The 18,160-nt window shown below is 41.4% G+C and overlaps 1 protein-coding gene across 12 annotated transcripts in view; it reads right to left on the reverse strand.

Annotated features, from left to right (window-relative positions):
* Positions 1–18,160, reverse strand: part of BLTP1 (bridge-like lipid transfer protein family member 1) — a 392,853-nt gene that overhangs the window by 259,870 nt on the left and 114,823 nt on the right. For all 12 annotated transcript variants that reach the window (XM_075348975.1, XM_075349025.1, XM_075348994.1 and 9 more), the window contains exons 21-30: positions 16,822–16,959; positions 13,123–13,299; positions 10,954–11,082; positions 8,011–8,130; positions 6,767–7,047; positions 4,695–4,945; positions 3,433–3,688; positions 2,211–3,051; positions 1,672–1,742; positions 1,051–1,224 (exon numbers count right to left, since the gene is read on the reverse strand). In XM_075348975.1, the coding sequence (XP_075205090.1) occupies positions 1,051–1,224; positions 1,672–1,742; positions 2,211–3,051; positions 3,433–3,688; positions 4,695–4,945; positions 6,767–7,047; positions 8,011–8,130; positions 10,954–11,082; positions 13,123–13,299; positions 16,822–16,959 (2,438 nt within the window). The remainder of the gene's footprint in view (positions 1–1,050; positions 1,225–1,671; positions 1,743–2,210; positions 3,052–3,432; positions 3,689–4,694; positions 4,946–6,766; positions 7,048–8,010; positions 8,131–10,953; positions 11,083–13,122; positions 13,300–16,821; positions 16,960–18,160) is intronic.

The following is an 18,160-nucleotide window of genomic DNA, read 5'->3' on the forward strand; positions in this document are numbered from 1 at the left end:
TTATGCGTGAATAAGTATTTTCCATTCATTGGACACTTAATGGGGTTCTCAGAGAATTAATATCAAATAAATAATACACATTATACTTTATCTAGTGCACTCTCAGGTTATTAAAGATGGCAATTGCCATAAATCAGTGTGCACTGGTCCTAGATTTCAAAGAACAAGCAGTAGGATGGGATGCGGAAAGACCATCTGCTGAAGACATACATCAGGTCAGAGAAGTGTTCACTCAGGCATTGTGAACTCTACTTCCTCTGTTCAGTCAACCTGACAGGACACTGAGTGGAGTGGACTAAAGAAGATAAACACCTTTCTTTACCTGACTGAGAATGAGAGTTTTAGTGCAGTGCAGGGAATAGGTCTGTCTCACAGATGCTCTTATCGCAGCCCGCCCTATTGTGTGCTCTGAATTCTGGGGCGGGCTGCACTCTGCTAGATGGAAGTTGCCATTTTTAAAATCCTGACAGAGTGCAGCACATAAAGCATACCTTTTTGCTGAGTAATGGTATTTAGAAAATTGTTAAATGTTTAAAAGGATTTTATTTATTTGATCACATTTTTCGGAGAACCCTTTTAAAGGAGGAAAAGAGGAGGGAGAAAAGAATGATTATTTTAGTGGATACATTACTTATATAGTCTCCTCACATGGATTGCTATATAATGGACAGAAATATCATTAAAACGTTACATAGGTTGAAAAAAGACCTAGGTCCATCTAGTTCAACCTTCCTCCACCAATTCTACATTTTATCCCTAAATCACTTATAACCGACAATGTTGTATGTACTGAGGAAATCATCCAGCCCTTTTCTAAAAGCTGCTGTAGTATCTGCCATTACTACGTCTTGTGCTAGGGCATTCTACAGTCTGACTGCTTTAACTGTAAAAAACCCTTTCCTATTTGTGGACCAGAACTATTAAGATTGCCTACAATTATTTTTTTCTATTTGTTTTATCAAATTGAGGAAAAAGAAAGAAAAAAATCTCAACTAGATCTGAATGTAAGTCAAAATCAACCAACAAATACACTGCTCAGAAACAAAGTACCTGTCTAATACTTCTGCAACGAGAGGACTCAAAACAACATCCACTGCGCCTTTTACTTCTACAATCGCTGTTGTCCGTGTATGAGAAACAGGTTGATCCAGAGTCCATTCTTCAGTTATTGTTTCATCATCTGTGTTGTCCATTGCTTTTTTCTCCAGGGGAGTGTAAGGGGTGCTAAACAATATAATACAAGTTAATTAATTGCAGCATGGATAAATATGGTACTTATATTAAGTAAGGACATGTCATAGACACTGCTACACTTGATGAGCCTTGGGCGCAATAGCAGTGGAGAAACTAGTAGAGGGGTGCCATCAATAATGCCAACATATATAAAAGACTTAAATGTATTTATTAGGCATCAGTGTGATGGAGCTATAACAAAGCAAAACAAATCGAACTTTATTCTGTGGTAGTCTTCCATTTTATTAATTATCTTGGCCGCAGAACTTAGTCGGTCAAGGTGAAACTCTAAATCTCAATTTGTGAATATGGTAAAGTGTCTACATGTAATAAAACATCATGACTGTTACTGTACTGACAACTCAGGTCTTCCTTTTTTGAGGTCAATAATAAAGTATTGCTTCATGAAAAGGCACATCTGAAGGTTTTATAACTCACCTTGAAGAATTGCCCATAAGTTGCATCCCCCTATCAAGTAAAGCATTGGCTGAAAGACCTTGTTTTACAACCTTTAAATAAAAAAAAAAACACCGGTTAACAAAAAGAACAAGCATCTATTTTACGAATTCAATAGTAAAAGTGTTCAGCAGGATAGAAACACAAACTAGAGTTGTTACAAATCGAATTGAAAGGCCATGTCCATTGCCGGCATCAGTAATCTGTGGCCACCAGACATGAGCCCTAAGAATCGCCTTTTACCTGATAGCACCCATGGCTCATTCTTCGTTTATCAGGTCTGATGTGAGGTCACGTGGGTCATGAAAGGTCAGCTAATCAAAAGAAGAGCCGTGGATGTGGGGAGGTAAGAAGTGGTTCTCAGGGCTCCCTGTTGCAGTGATGTTACAATGATCGAGGTACTGTCGTTTTTTTATGTATGCATGAAATATTTCATATGTCCAATTTTCATGATTTTTTTTTCCAAAAAAATAATCAAGTGACAGTACAGATATTAATAACATCTTTGCCAATGGACCTACCTTAAAGGTTGGGACACAGAGCTGTTCATAAGACATTGAACTTTCTTCACTAGTTGGTGTATCCAAATCTAGGGGTCGGTGCAGGGAAGACTTTGAAGTCCTTTTATTTGTGGGGTGCTTTACAGACCAGTTAAACACCTGGAATTGGCTGAGATAGTTCTGGTAACAAGACATTATAGGCTGCTGAGAAGTTTGTTCATGATCAGTGGGTTTCTCAGCCTCCACTGGATAAATATGCTCCAAGGGCTCCTCTTCTCCCCCTAAAGCAGAGACAAATGACGCCTGAGAGGCATGAGTCCGGATTGGCAATGTTCTTGCATCTATCCTGTCTTCTCCGTGGGCAGAAGCAGTTAAAGGACCTTCCACACTATGGTAAATTGAACCCCGGCTGTAGTCAATATTTTGAGCTTGCCTTTTTCGTCTTTTTCTCCCAGGATAAGTCCCAGGGCCTTCATCACTGCTTAGTGGCTCAAACTCTTCCGCTGCAGAAAAGTAGGCTTCACTGTCCGCCATTGACATGCTAGAGTCCATTGAACGGTATTGATGAAATGAGTTAGAATCTGCTGATGGAGTGAAAGGGAAGGAACCAAAACTTCTCCTCTGTTTAGGTGAATCCAGGACATTTTCATCACTGCGTGATACATCGCTACTAAACTGAACTCCGACAGGTCCCGGTGCCTTGTCCCCATAGTATGCAGCAGACAGGCTCTTTGTGCTGCCAAGTCTTGTCGAGCACACAGATGCTTGACGCTTCAAAGGAGATCGGAGAGGTGAATGAACCACAGGTCTATCCTGAGAGTTTGGAGAAACAGGACTGCCTCCCGAAGCTTCGATCAGAACACTAAAACCATAACAAGTGATAAAATGATAATTAGCTAAATAGATTTTAATGATCATCATTTATTAGAAGAAATTTGCAAAATTAAATAAAACTTTTGGTCAAGTTTACAATTGTGATTTCATTTTACTAGAAATTCAAAGTATGTAAGCAATACTTTGCTGCCCGAATCTTAAAGGGGATGAGTTGGCCAGTTTTTTGTTTGTTTTTTTAATCAATGACATATGTAACTGAATTGACTGATTAACAATAGTTATCAGGAAGGCATTCCACTTTATGGTACATTTGTTCATGCTGATTTTTTTTTATCATTGGCATTAATGATGATAGAAGCAGAATATGAATCATTTAATATAGTGAAGAAAATCAAACAATGGGAGTCACCTTCCGTGGGATTCTTGTGACTTTGCTCTGGGTGGATAGTCAACTTGTCCTATACTTTCCTCTGTAGTAGAAGATGGACTGTCTTTTTCACCGGCCAGCAATGGAAGGGCAGCGCTGCAGCTGCTATTCTCTTCAGAAGATGATGAGCTATGAGAACGTAATGGGACCTGAAGGCTCAAGTGCTGCGCTTTTCTTTCAATCTCAATCACCACAGATCTGGAGTCCCATTCTTTCCTTTTACAGCCATTAGTCTTGGCTTAAATAAAAAATAAAAAAAATAATTATCTTGGTTTTTTTTTCATAAACACGAGAAAAAAGCGAAAAACAAAAATGACAGATGCCACAAGATAAGTTTTTTGTGCCATTTTTAAACAGATTTTTGTGCAGTGTATAAATTAGGGTCTGCCGATTTTATACATGATACTCATATTTTTGCATAAAAAAAAAAAAAATCAGGGCCTGTTACATAAAAAAATATATACAGTGGAACCTCGGATTACGAGTAACCCGGTGTGCGAGTATTTCGCTATACGAGCAAAGCTTGCTGCAAATTTATAACTCTGTTTGCGAGCAATGCATTGCTATACGAGAAAATACTCACCGCACACACTTCCGGTTCCGTACTTTCATCGCGCTCTGACCTGCTTTGGCTGCTTCTTCTGGTCCGCAGTCATATGGATCCAGTGACAATTGCAGCCGGTGCAGGGGCTGCTGCGGTCTTTGCTTCATGTCAGCCGGCGCTGAGCTCTTTCTGAACACCTCCCAAAGGCAGCGCGCTGGCCAACCAGAGGAAAGCGGCCCATGCGTATAACGTCGGCTGTTGAAGCAGTGACAGCGGCAGCCCCTGCATCAGCCGCAATTGTTACCAGGTCCACATGCCTGTGGACTCCAAGAACCAGGGAAAAGGCCGGGTGTGTGTGTGTTTGTGGGTGTGTGTTTGTGTGTGTGGAATGGCACAATAGGGGACAAGGATGGGAAATTGCTACAAGTTGTGGAATGGATTGTCTGAGTTTCAATTATTTCCTATGGGAAAATTTGCCTTGCTATAAGAGTAACTTGGATTACGAGCACACTCACAAAACGAATTATGCTCGTAATCCAAGGTTCCACTGTATAGAAATAAATTATTGCATGTATCACACTTCTCCCCCAATAGAAATGCTATAGTTTTCTTGAATTAAGCATCTGTTCCTGTACATATAATAAATACATAAAGTACAATACAAAGCATATAATACAAATCAATTTATCATCATGCCCACCTTCCCCAGCTTTCTGCATTTCTTTAGTAATTATCCATTCATTAGGTTGCAGTAAAGATTGTCCATAGAACATGTCTGACTCGGCACTAGTGTTTGAAAATGCAGAACTACTTGAAGGTGTCAGCTCCTCCAATCTAAAAAAGTCAAGTCCTGTGGTCGTGCCACCAAAAAAACGGCAGCCTCCCAGGCAGCCACACTTATTCCTACTCCTCTTGTTCTTCACAGTGTCATCAGGCCATAGGAACCACAGCCTAGGATTAGAATAAAAAGAGATTTGTGAGTTACAAAGTACATTACAAAGCCAAAATCCAGGGCAAACTGGCTTCTGTTTTAATGCATCTTTATAAGGCTAGATTTGTTTGGAGAATTAAAGGGGTATTACTGTCTTCAACATCAAATCCCAATATGTAATAGGTAAAATAATAACAATTAGAAAAGCAGTATAGTTCTTTGGATTAGCTATGTCGCTTACCTCATGTGCAGGGCATTACAGTAGCTTAGGTAGCCATGGTTACAACCACTAATAACTAACTACCACTATATGAGTGGTCATAACCATGGATACCTAAGCTGCAATGCTCCCTACTTGATGTAGGAGATATGGCTAATCAGGAGAACTATACTACATTTACAGTTGAAGGTATTTCCTAATATTATCATTATCACACCAACTTTATACTAAGATAGGATCTTGGAGATGCGAATAACGCCTTTAAAGGTTGAATCATGGCTGCATAACAACAACAATTTCTCCAGAATTGAGGCAACGATCTACTCGAGTAGAGGGGGTACCAAGTAAGAGGGCCATTCTCTATGGGCTTTAGACCCAAGGCAAGCATTGAAAGGGTTTGTCTTGATAGGATATAAGGAAAAATATATTATACAGAATACAAGGTCTACATTACATTCATTGCTTTAATTATTAACAGTTCATTAGTGTAATTGAAGAGGTTATTCCCATCTTCATAGATGGTTATTGTCAGACAGTTCTTGCAAAAACAAACACTTTTAGTTTGCAGTCCATTCAAATTTTCGGCTGTTTGAGAATTTAACACTTTACATTTCTTTCGCTTACAGCTGGTTGCCTAGGAGACTGACCACCACTGCTGCTTCATAATGGTGACAGACTATGCACAGTTATTACATGCTCTTTTCCATTGAAGTTGAGCACTGTTACATCCTAACCCTGGCCAGTTCAGTGCAGGGCTTATAAGCTACACTGCAATGGTGGTCCATCTCCGAGGCACTGCACTGTAAACAAAAGAATTCGAGCATATGGTGGTTACAATAATCTTCTGCAATATACTTGGTCTGTATCTACAGTATACCACTTCTACGTCATATTGAGACAATGAGATTGAAATTTAGGCCGGGGCCACACGGGGGACTACTGCAATCCTCACATGACACTCGGCTGACGCTGGCAGCACAGCGGGAGCAGTGTCATGTGAGTGTCACTGCGACTGAGGTCCGATCGTGCGATCGGACCACGGTTGCGAGGGGCGGGTCAGCGCTGAGATGGGGAGGGTCCGACGCTGAGGAGGGGAGGGCCGGCACTGAGGAGGGGAGGGCCGGCACTGAGGAGGGGAGGGCCGGCACTGAGGAGGGGAGGGCCGGCACTGAGGAGGGGAGGGCCGGCACTGAGGAGGGGCGGGCCGGCACTGAGGAGGGGAGGGCCGGATTTATCTCCCTCTCTCCTCCGTTGCCGGCTATTGCCATGCTCACTCTGCACTCACATACATCGGTGTACCGCGAGTGCAGTGCGATTTTTCTCTCACCCCATAGACTTGAATGGGTGCGAGAGAAAGAGTCTCGCATTACAATCGCAGCATGCTGCGACTGTTTTCTCGGTCCGATTAGGGCTGAGAAAATAATCACTCATGGGTGCTGACACATAGGCTAATATTGGTCCAAGTGAAATGCGATGTTTTATCGCGTTCCACTCACTCCGATTTTCATGCCGTGTGTCTTAGGCCTTAACTCCGCACTAGAAGAATATATGACATCATTAATCTACATGAAAAGCCTCCTATGCAGTCCACAAATAACAAGAAATGTTATGGTTGACTCACCTTTTAGTCTTACTGTCGTGAGTTTCCAAAAACTGCCTTTGGACCTCATGTTTAGAAGAATGGTCAGCAGCCAGGGCTATGTCCGCTGTGATGAGCCCTAAAACCAAAGAGCCAGTTTCCAGCCAATAGGCTCTACGCAAAACTGCAGGCTGGAGGCCCAATCTGCTACTGTCCAGCTGCTCAATGTACTGTCTCAGCTGCAAATCCTGAACTGCTGCACTTATACCTTCACCTACAGCCTGGTTGTGGAGGTTACAATTTGCAAGCCGGATAGCACCCATCTGTTTAAAAAAATAAAATGGGGCATAGTGATATAAAATTACTCCACTAAAGGAAATGTAAGAAGAGACAATGCTGCAAATGTACATGTCAAATTGTGTTACCAATTAACCATTTTATGTTTTTAATAGTTTTTTAGGCTTTCGATATCAAACAGTCATAGGAAAATGAGAGACACACATATATAAAATGTAGACATCACCATCACTGATCATAGCCACCAAGATCCATAACTTGAGAAATTTGGGATGGAAGTAAGTTAAAGTCCCTGCAAGGTTTCTCAAAAACGTTTGGGAGTGAAGACATCACAGACCCTTTATCTGGGAGAGATATTTTGAAACAGGGAATGGAAATATGCCAGGACAAAGTTGTCTTCCCTAATCTTTACCTTAAAATAGTTACCAATGATGTTCTTCCATGGTTTCTGGCAGCGCTTATGGAACACGTGACCTCAAAGCAGCATTCATTAAGTATTTTAATATAGAATACCTGGGAGATTTTTTTAAATTAATTGGGGTGTTAGCAATTTCCAGCACACACGGGTGGTTGGGAGGACCACTGCAGAAGGGACATTTGGAAGACACAGTGCTAAACCTGCACCAAATCCCTTTTTTTCTTAAAAATCAGTGAGAGTCCTAGAGGTCAGACCCACACCTATCATAATGTGATGGAATACCCTAGAAATAGCCATCATTTTAGGAGACAAGAATACCCATTTAAGAAAGATCTCGACAACCACATTTCCCCTTTGGAGGAGACAGCATTAAAGTCCCCAGAGGCAGGGGTTTTCAGGAACTCTTCTCTCCTAGTAGGTGCACCAAGAAGGGGACACTCATCTGTGATGACATATGCCTTTACTGGACACACAGAATGTGATAGAAAATAATGCAGAATTTTGTGCTAACCACACTCAGCTGCCAGTATCACTAATGGCTTTCTGTTGAGACATAAATGTCAGATCCTACCTTAATGTTTGTAGCACAGCCATGCTCGACCATGTAAATATCAGCACCTTCTGCCGAGAGACGAGTCATTCTATACTTCAAGTCGTCTGCCGTAAGGCAAGGGCCCGGATAACAGCTCAGCTTTGAAGGTAAAAAAAAAAAAAAAAGAAATAAAAATGGAGAGAAATTAACAAAAGAGGATTGACTCTGAAACTATTCACACTGATCAGTCAGGATTCCATTGAGAGGAGAGATTGTCCTACTAGCTGGGGCTTTGTGTTTGATTATAGCTAGGACCGTTGGTTGTACTGTTTTATTTGTTGTGCATTAGGGGCTGCACTCATCTCGTGGCACTTTATACTTAGGCCATGTGGGTATTGAGTGGGGTGTGCTTTATTATCTTCCTTATAAGTGCTATCTCCACCTTTATCTTCATTTATCATAATTGTATTTTGTGTATACTTTGAGACCACCGTCTACTCTGCTTGTTTTTAAAGGGAACCTGTCAGTAGAAATTTTGCACTAAACCTAAAAGATACCCCTTCTGCAGCTCCTGGGCTTTATTCTAGCAAGGTTCCTATTGTTATTGTGCCCCCTTTTAGACCAAAAAAAACCCTTTATAAAGTGGTACCTTTTCCTATGCAAATCTTGTTAATCATACACGGGGGCGGGCTGTCTGGTGTCCGTTATCCTGCCTCCTGCTGTTTTACGCCGTCCCCCATCGCTCAATTTCATACTTCAGGACGCCGCCCAGTGCGCCCGAGGACTCGCGCATGCGCCGTGCCACTCTAGCGGGACCGTGCACTGTGCACAGTGTGACAGCTGGTGACGTGTTCCGCAGGCGTGAGATTATGAGCGGCGCTGTGATTTTCATCAGCAAGTACCCGTGCTTTCCCCTCTGCCTCCACCGTTCTGCGCAAGCGCTGGCCAGATGACCCCACGTCACCTCTTTCCCATCTTGATAAGAGGTGACGTGGATTCATCACGTCACCTCTTACACGTCACCATCACGTGTTTCTCAACGCAGTAACACTAGAACAAGGCCCCCTGGGAAAATATGCAAAACAAGAATGCCGCGGAGAGACCATCACATGTTTCTCAACGCTGGCAGGAAACTAGTCAGGTCTTTCACCGGGAAGGAACTACCACGGGAAGGGCAGTCTCCAGTCAGGTCCTGCTAGACAAAGTGAATCGTTTGTATAATACTTACACTAATTCTAACAGGGGGAGGGGATAACTATGAATATATTATCTGTTCCAGTGCAAGTGTCACTCAAGAAGCTGCTCATTTTTATAAACTTCACTTTCTTGGATTTCAAAACCTGTACATCCGAGCTGATCACTAAAGGTATGTATAGAATCAGCCTGACAGTGCCAGTATAGCACTGACTTTAGGTTATATACGAAAATCCTGGTGATTGGTTCCCTTTAAGTCACTTTGTAACCAGTTTGGCTATATGCTTCTTCTGGTCAGTGTCCACTTGGAAGACCCATTTCCACTCAAGATTTAAGTTCCTGGCTGATGTCTTGAGACGTTGCTTCAGTTTTGCCCCATAATCTTCTTTCCTCATGATGCCATTAATTTCGTGAAGTGCACCGGTTCCTCCTACAGCCAAACAACCCCACAACATGATACTGCCAACTCCGTGTTTCACAGTTGGGATGGTGTTCTTAGGCTTCAAAGCTTCTCCCTTTTTCCTTCAAAATTAACCATGGTAATTATGGCCAAACAGTTCAATTTTAGTTTTGTCACACCACAGGACAAGTCTCGAAAAATTAACGTTTTTGTTCCTGTGTGCATTTACAAACATTAATCTGGCTTTTTTAGGTTTCTTTTGGAGTAATGGCTTTTGCTTGGTAGAGTGGCCTTTCCGCCCATGTTGATACAGTACTTGTTTCACTGTAGATAATGACACAATCTTACCAGCTTCCGCCAGCATCGTCACAAGGTGTTTTGTTCTTGGGTTGATATGCACGTCTTGCCAAAGAACGTTCACCTCTGGTGTGCAGAACCGGTCTACTTCCTGAGCGGTATGATGGCTGGACATTCCCATCTTGTTTGTACTTGTGTATAATTGTTTGTACAGATGAACAAGACACCTCAGGTATCTGGAAATTGCACCCAAGGATGAACCAGACCTGAGCAAGTCCACAATTCTCTTTCTAAGATCTTAGCTCATTTCCCTTGATGCAACACAAAGAAGCAGTGTGTTTCAGGTGTGCATTCAAATACATCCACAGGTGTGTCTCTAACTCAGATGTTGCCAATAAACCTATCAGAAGCTTCCAAAAACATGACATAATAAAAATGCCTTAAAACATTCTCTCTCTTTCTAGCTCTCTCTCTCTCATTATTCTGGCATTTGGCAAATATTAATAACTTTGGTTCCTAATTGACCTAAAACGGGAAAGGTTTATTCTGATTTCATGTCAGACAGTTATTGAGAAAAACATGTAGATGTGTCTTTTTAGATAGTTTATGTAAAATTCTTGTTTCAACTGTATTACAGGTTCTCCATCTTTGTGAAACAAAAATGCTTATTAGTACAGCCTTCCTCACACATTGTACAACTGATCTTAATATGGCTGCTGGAAGAGATGTGACCAGACCTGTCCATCAACCTCTTCAAGTGTGAAGGACACTGCATCTAGGAAAGCCATTCTCAATTGGAGGAGGCTTATGGACAGGTCTGGCCTAGCGTCCTCCACCAGCACTCATTGTGGGCTGTGCAGTAAGGCTCCACTAACCAGCTGGTAGTGCTTTACAAAGGAGGGGAATGACACTGAACTTGCAATGTCTATACATTATTTGGTACTACAAAATCTTGACATATTTTGGTTTACAAATTTGTGTATATTAATTTCTAAAAATAATTTTAAAAAATGAAATAAAAAACTATAGTTTTTGGAGTTTTTTTTTAATGAACGTTCTATTTCCTGCTGTAAGTTTGAAATAACACTCACCTTTGCATCGCAATACCGCCGATCAATACCGTGCTGGCATATCACCACAGACTTTGGCCTCTCCAGCTGGAACTCATTACACACGACATGGAACACAAAGGTCTGCCCCCAGTCCAGCAGGCACGCAAGCTGCAAGACAGCATCACTTACGTGGTGAAGACTATGGCAGGATAATCAGCGAGAACAAGAACACCTTGGCCCAGCTTCCTGCATTTATTTAATGTACCCCTGATATCCCACACTGATGCATTACAATTTACCTGCTTCTACATTAGGACTTTAAGATTGAGGGCTTTTAAAAAAATGAATATATTTATTCCTGTTTATTAATAGTAACTGCATTTCATTCCTCTTTTCTATCAGCATCCTTTGCTTCCTAATGCGCTGCGGTCACCTGCGGCCCGGCACTTTCTGATAACTAGGAAGAGTAGGTTATATTCCACTTCCCACACACTTTGAAATCAATTTTCATCTTCTTTTAGCCAATTTGTGGAGCAGGCATACAGCTGTGATATTGGGCAGCATAATTTACAAGCTGGATGTCTGCATCTGGGCGGCACGGTGGCTCAGTGGTTAGCACTGCAGCCTTGCAGCGCTGGGGTCCTGGGTTCAAATCCCACCAAGGACACCATCTGCAAGGAGTTTGTATGTTCTCCCCGTGTTTGCGTGGGTTTCCTCCGGGTACTCCGGTTTCCTCCCACACTCCAAAGACATACAGATAGGGACTCTAGATTGTGAGCCCCAATGGGGACAGTGTTGCAAATGTATGTAAAGCGCTGTGGAATTAATAGCGCTATATAAATGAATAAAATTATTATTAATTATCTAAAAATTCAATATTCCATCAGTGAGGACCCAGTACTGTGCAGGAAAAGTGAAATTATATCGTAGCCCTAAAAGCAAAGAAAGTTTTCATCCTCAAAATGTAATGGAGGATGTGTTGAAATTTACACCTACCAATGTTTTAACTGTTACTACATATATCATACCTCCCAAGACTAAAGTATGAATGTGATCAAACACTATGCACTATAAATCGCATATAGTTGTATTACACACCGCTTAAAAAGCGCAATAAAAATAACACAGAATCCATACAGAAAAAGTAGAACAAGTGACCGAAACGCGTGTAGGGTGTTGTGGGAGTCCAGGTCATAGGCTATTTATTTTCCTTCCTATTACTCCTTATCTTGGCTACTACTGATATATTACTGATCTATCGTTAGGAAAGTATTGATCCTTCTGGATCTACAAATGATTTCTATTTTTCAGAGGATTACATATTAAAGCATTGTGCTGTTGATGTTGTATGCATTATTCATAGTGCGGCATGGACACCAAACGCCCCACCTTCTGCATTTTTAATCTTGTCTGCACATCATGGGTTTTTAATCAGTATTTAATAAAAAATGTATATGTTTTATAGTGAATATTGCTTGGCCGTAGTCGTGCTTTTTTTTCTTGGCAGGTGCAGTATATTGATATATGCATGAGACTATTCTCACCATCAGAACTTAAAGGGAACCTGACATGAAATTTCTGTTACCCGATACATTGGAAGAATCAGCGATCGGTTGAGTAGTTGCAGCTGTGTATGGTGTACTTATATGTTCCCATAGACAGGTTGATCTCTTCCTATGCGTGTACAGGGCGAGAAAAGTGGGGAGAAGCCGCTGGGGATCTGACATGACATTCCTGTTGCCTGACACACTGGCAGCAAGAATCAGAAATCGGCTGAGTAGTTGCAGCTGTGTATGGTGTACTTATATGTTCCCATAGACAGGCTTATCTCTCCCTATGTGTGTACAGGGCGAGAAAAGTTGGGAGAAGCCGCTGGGGACCTGCCTCAAACTAGTCATCCAAATTAGAAAGTCATCAGGGCGATGCATACAGCCAATGTCCAATTCATGCTGTGAATTGTGGCCGCTCCATAAAACTCTATAGGAATTATAGAATGAGTGAATGTGCCTCACAGTTTCTGTATATCCCATAGATCTATATGAAGCATCCAGGCACATGTGTGGCCATCCTATTGCTCAAAAGAGGGCTCAAATGGTAGAGTCCCACCATCTTAAAATTCAGCATCTACAGATGATAAAAGATTATTTTTTTACAATACCGATGAGCTGCTGGGATTTCCTTCACTGTGTTAGAGATTGTGTTACTTACTTGCGGTGTGGTGACCATGGCACTGAGAGCACCAGCCTGCACATCAATCAGCCATGCATATTCCAGAGTATCGGCACCTAAGGGAAGGCCTTCCGCAGAGAACATGGCATGTGCGCGTAACTGCAAGCCAGACAGGCTAATGTGACCTTCTCGAAGCATCCCATCCACTGCAGGCCTCTACAGCAAACAGAGATTGGAAGACATTTGCCCTCAAAAATCGGAGAACAATGGGAACAGATAGAATAAACATAATATAAAGCAAGTCACTTGCTCGTTTTTCCAAACAACGGCATAAACGAACTTGTAAACAGTTACTACAATTAATCTGGCAAGAATACACTACAATAAAGTCAAAGTGACCTACGATGAATGAAATCATCTAGCTCTGCTCAGTCTATGTCCGGCCAAACGTCTGTGTAAAGTAATTGTAATAATAGATCTTTACTGCAGTTTACAGGGGTGACAGCTCTATTTGTTGCTCTTCACACAGAGTTTAATGTTAATTTACTGGAGGGGTTTCAGCCTTGGCTTCCTCTCTACAACCTGATTGCTTGCAATAGGCAATTCCTCCAATTTTCCTTTGCACTCGTTTTACTAAATCTCTCAACTTAACCCGATAATGACCAAACTCCATAAATTTGGTCTTTAATCAGACGTCGTTGTAAATTTACACAACGGGGTTAAAGCTCATTCAATAGTAACTAGGGTCTCTGGCTGTCCTAAATGTCATGGACTTAGAAGAGAAGACAGCACCACTTGTACCTTCACTTCTGGGGTCTACAGAATGCTCAATGAGCGCAATGTACTGATGCCACTACTTGTCCTGGAGATCAAATTAATGCTGGGCATCTGCCCGTGAAACCAGGGGTGACAGGTACTAGCAGACCCAGATCAGCTCTGCCTGATCAGATGTATCAAATACGTGGGCTTGTGTACCTTATAATTGGGTCTCCTATGTTTCCTACAGTAGAAAAATAAACTAACAAAGGATAATGTCCCCCGAGGATTGCTTTAGGGTATCTTTAAGGAAAACAATTAAATTATACTATACCATATATATAAATATATATAGATATATAGATAAATAGATATATATATATATATATATATATATATACACGCATATACACACACACACACACATCATTATAGAGTAGTCAAAAAAAAGTTAATAGAAAAAAAACACTTGCTAAAAAACACATTTTTGTCATGTTAAAGCATTACAAAGAAATGACAAAAGTAACAAAAAATGAGGACTCCACAAGAATTTAATAACCTGAAGTATTCATTCAACTGGGTATTATTTAGAGGGACATAGTAAAAGTGTTATAAAAAAAAAAAGTTATGGGTGCTGAAAACACAGGATATAAAAATAAAATTGGCTAGTCCGATCAGGTCAGAGCATTGAATGAATAAGGAAAGGTCCTAGCCTAATTCCCCACAGCTGTATACCCACCCTTGTACCTGGCGCTCTAGACTCTCGTGATATACTTCTAAATTAGAGAGCGTGGCAGAAAAAACTGATCTCAGGGCCGGTCTGCAGTACTGAGGATTATACCGCTACTCAGCTGCCCCACTTAGTTAGTATCCTAAGACACTACTCTCACAGCAAGTAATTACTTCCCCACATGTCTCCCGAGGTTTTAGGACATTTTTTACTCCACTTTAGGAAGTTTCAGAAAGGCACTAATTGCCTTGTCTTCAAGACTTGCAGTTTTCTCCTGTGTCCACTCACTGCACAATATAGGACCTAAGCATAACAGCTCATGATTACATTCTTATTTCATAAGTAAATATGTGGATTTTTGCAATACAAATCTATGTTAAGTGATGATAAAACAGTTTAACGGTTATTGCCATCTCCAATATCCTATCCCATTACGTAGTAGGTTTAATAATATTAGCAAATACCTGTAAATTAGAAATGTAGTACAGTTCTCCTGATACAGGCACGTCTCTTACCTCATGTGCAGGGCATTGCATCGTAGGTATCCCTGGTTACGACCACAATCAACTAACTACTGTAACTGTCCCTATATAAGTGGACGTAACCATGGATTCCTAAGCTGCAATGCCCTGCACATGAAGTAAGAGACATGGCTATATAAAGAGAACTGTACTGCATTTCTAATTGAAGATAACTGCTAATAATATTATTACTATACCTACTACATATTGGGATAGGATCTTGGAGATGGGAATACCCCTTTAAGCCTTGGGGTTATACAGCCCCTAAAAATATCAGCATTTAAGGCAATACTACAATTTTGGTAAAACATTTCAATTAGATTTGCTTCTTTAGTAACAAGAAGCTATTCTGAGAATACACTAAGGAAGATACAATGTATCCTCACGGCTCTCTGCAGCCCCTCTGGAGACTCAAATGCCAGCTACTTTATGGCAGCTTGTGGCTTGCAGAAGGGCAGTTTGCATTTTGCTAATAGACTTGACAGGCGACAGCGGAAACTAGTTCAGATGATGGGTGGCAACTAATATCATTACATATCCAAGTTTATATCTTCTATTTCAATGATTTCCATATAAAACAGAGCACGATTTTTTTTATTTCCCCCAGCAGGATGCACATTGTAATTTAACCTTTTCCTATCCTGAGTATTCCAAAAATTCCGATACGTTCCCTTGTCCCATGGCAGGGGACATCAATAAATCATACACATTTTACTGTCCTAAGGCTATGTGCGCACGTTGCGTACTAGCCCTGCAGAAATTTCTGCAGCGATCTGAAGAGCACACGTGCGCTTCAAATCGCTGCAGAAAATGTCCGTAGAAAAAAAAAAAGCCGATTCCATGCGCTCTGCCTGCAGCTCCTGCCATAGACAGAGCAGGAGCTGCCGGCAAAGTGCACGGAAGAAGTGACATGTCACTTCTTGAACGCAGCGCTTCGGGCAGCAGCCGAAGCGCTGCGCTCTAAGACGCCACGTGCGCACAGCCCCTGCACAATCTCCATAGATTATGCAGGGGACGCAGGACGCATGCAGTTACGCTGCGCTACAAAGCGCAGCGTAACTGCATGAATTACGCACACGTGCGCACATAGCCTAAGTCCCTTCTAGCGGGCCACTGAGTGGAAAGTCCCTTTTCTAAGCATAGCAGGCAGGACTTCGCATAGTGCTATTAGAATTTCAATGGGCAGAACAGGAAAATTTATTGAGTAGGAAAAGCTTAACACTAGAAGTCCCAGAGAGGGGTCATTTAACATTTCTACCTTTGGAACCCAGAAACGGGTCGAATGACCTGAAGGATTTTAGCTAACATCCTATAATCACCGTCTTTTGTTCTGTAATTAAGGCCATTACTGTCGCACCACAGGAGGTTGTTGTTTTCCATTGAGTTTAGCCATTTAGTTTCTTGTTAGTTCTATTCAGTTTATTGTATGTCATTTGACCCTCTTTCGGGACTTCAGGGGGGAGCTCGAAATTTCTGGGACTTCTAGTGTTAAGGCATTACCTACTGCTCAATGACAATAGATGGATTCTTATATACTCAAAAAAGCCAAACGAATCCCACAGAAAAAAGTACTGACCCATAAAAATGATGTACATTAACTGAATGTATAGTAGAAGGGGTGGAATAAAGCCTGGTCACTAGGAAAAGAAAACAGAACTACCTAACCTAAATGACCCATGAGATGTATCTACATGGAGAGGCACAAAGGGGCGAAAATCATCTTCTATATACCTGATAGTTATCATTTACAAATATGTACACAGGAGACAGGACCAGCTGAAGCAGCGTCTCTCTGTACGTTTTCTTCATCTCGAAGCAGAGTCTCTCAAGATAACTAGTTGGGCAATCTGGTCCATCATTACTGCAATGCTGGGAGACAAAAGCACAGATATTGTAAACAAATATACAAAGGCAACCTTCACGCACATATAGACACGTAGTCACATTACTGTAGATAAACCAGTGATGTCTGCGGTACAATGCCTGGGAAAACACTGGCATCAGGTTGCATAATAGCAAAGTACCACAACTCCACTTCCAAAATTTTAAAGACAAACTTATGGTTCCTTAATAATGAATTTTAAGAACCTGACGTAGGATCAAACTACAAAAACTACAGGATTAGGGGGGTTGTTCGAGAGAGACTTGAGTAGGTAAACATCATTGTGAGGGTTTCACTCTACTCAGAAACCATAAAATAGACTGTTCAACTGGTCTAGCTGGCACACACCCAAGCACTGGTGAAGTCAGACCCCCATAATCAGAGTGGTGGCGCATCCTACTGAAATGCCAAGATTTTGGACAAAAACATGAACAGAACATGAACATTGTGTCTTTTCGTGTATTGCAATAGTGCCCCAAAAACTGAACATATTGAACAGCAATGTAAAAATGACAATGCTGTGCACGTTTGGACTTCTGTCACGTCTTTTCACCACTTCCGGCATCAGAAACCTTTTGAAACACCAGCAAGTAAAGTTTGTAAAATGAGCAGCTTTTTGAATGACAGCAGCTGCCGATCAGCTGATAGCTGGGGTGGGTATTCATAGTGATTCCTGCCCCCTGCCTGTTGTTCCTCCCCCTTCTATTTATGCTAATTATGTTACAGAATAGTTTTACTAAATCACTAGAAGGACCTGTGCTGATGTCATACCCATATGACCAGAAAGGGCGGGGTCTCACCAAACATAGCTGATACCAGGAAGCAACATTATTTTTCTGTAGACTGAGGCTCCACCTCTTCTGGTCACATGGGTATGACATCAGCATAGGTCCTTCTAGTGACTTAGTAAAACTATTTTATAATAGAATTAGCATAAATAAAAGGGGGAGGAACAACAGGCAGGGGGCAGGAATCACTATAAATACCCACCACAGCTATCAGCTGATCAGCAGCTACTGTCATTCAAAAAGCTTCTCATTTTATAAACTTTACTTGCTGGTGTTTTAAAACCCATACATCCTAGCTGACAACTAAAAGTATGTATAGAATCAGCATGATAGTGCCAGTATAGCACTGGCTTTAGGTTATATAGGAAAATCCTGGTGATTGTTGTGCTTTAAAGTGTCA

The sequence above is a fragment of the Anomaloglossus baeobatrachus genome, chromosome 1 (genome assembly GCF_048569485.1).
Source record: "Anomaloglossus baeobatrachus isolate aAnoBae1 chromosome 1, aAnoBae1.hap1, whole genome shotgun sequence".
NCBI lineage: Eukaryota > Metazoa > Chordata > Amphibia > Anura > Aromobatidae > Anomaloglossus > Anomaloglossus baeobatrachus.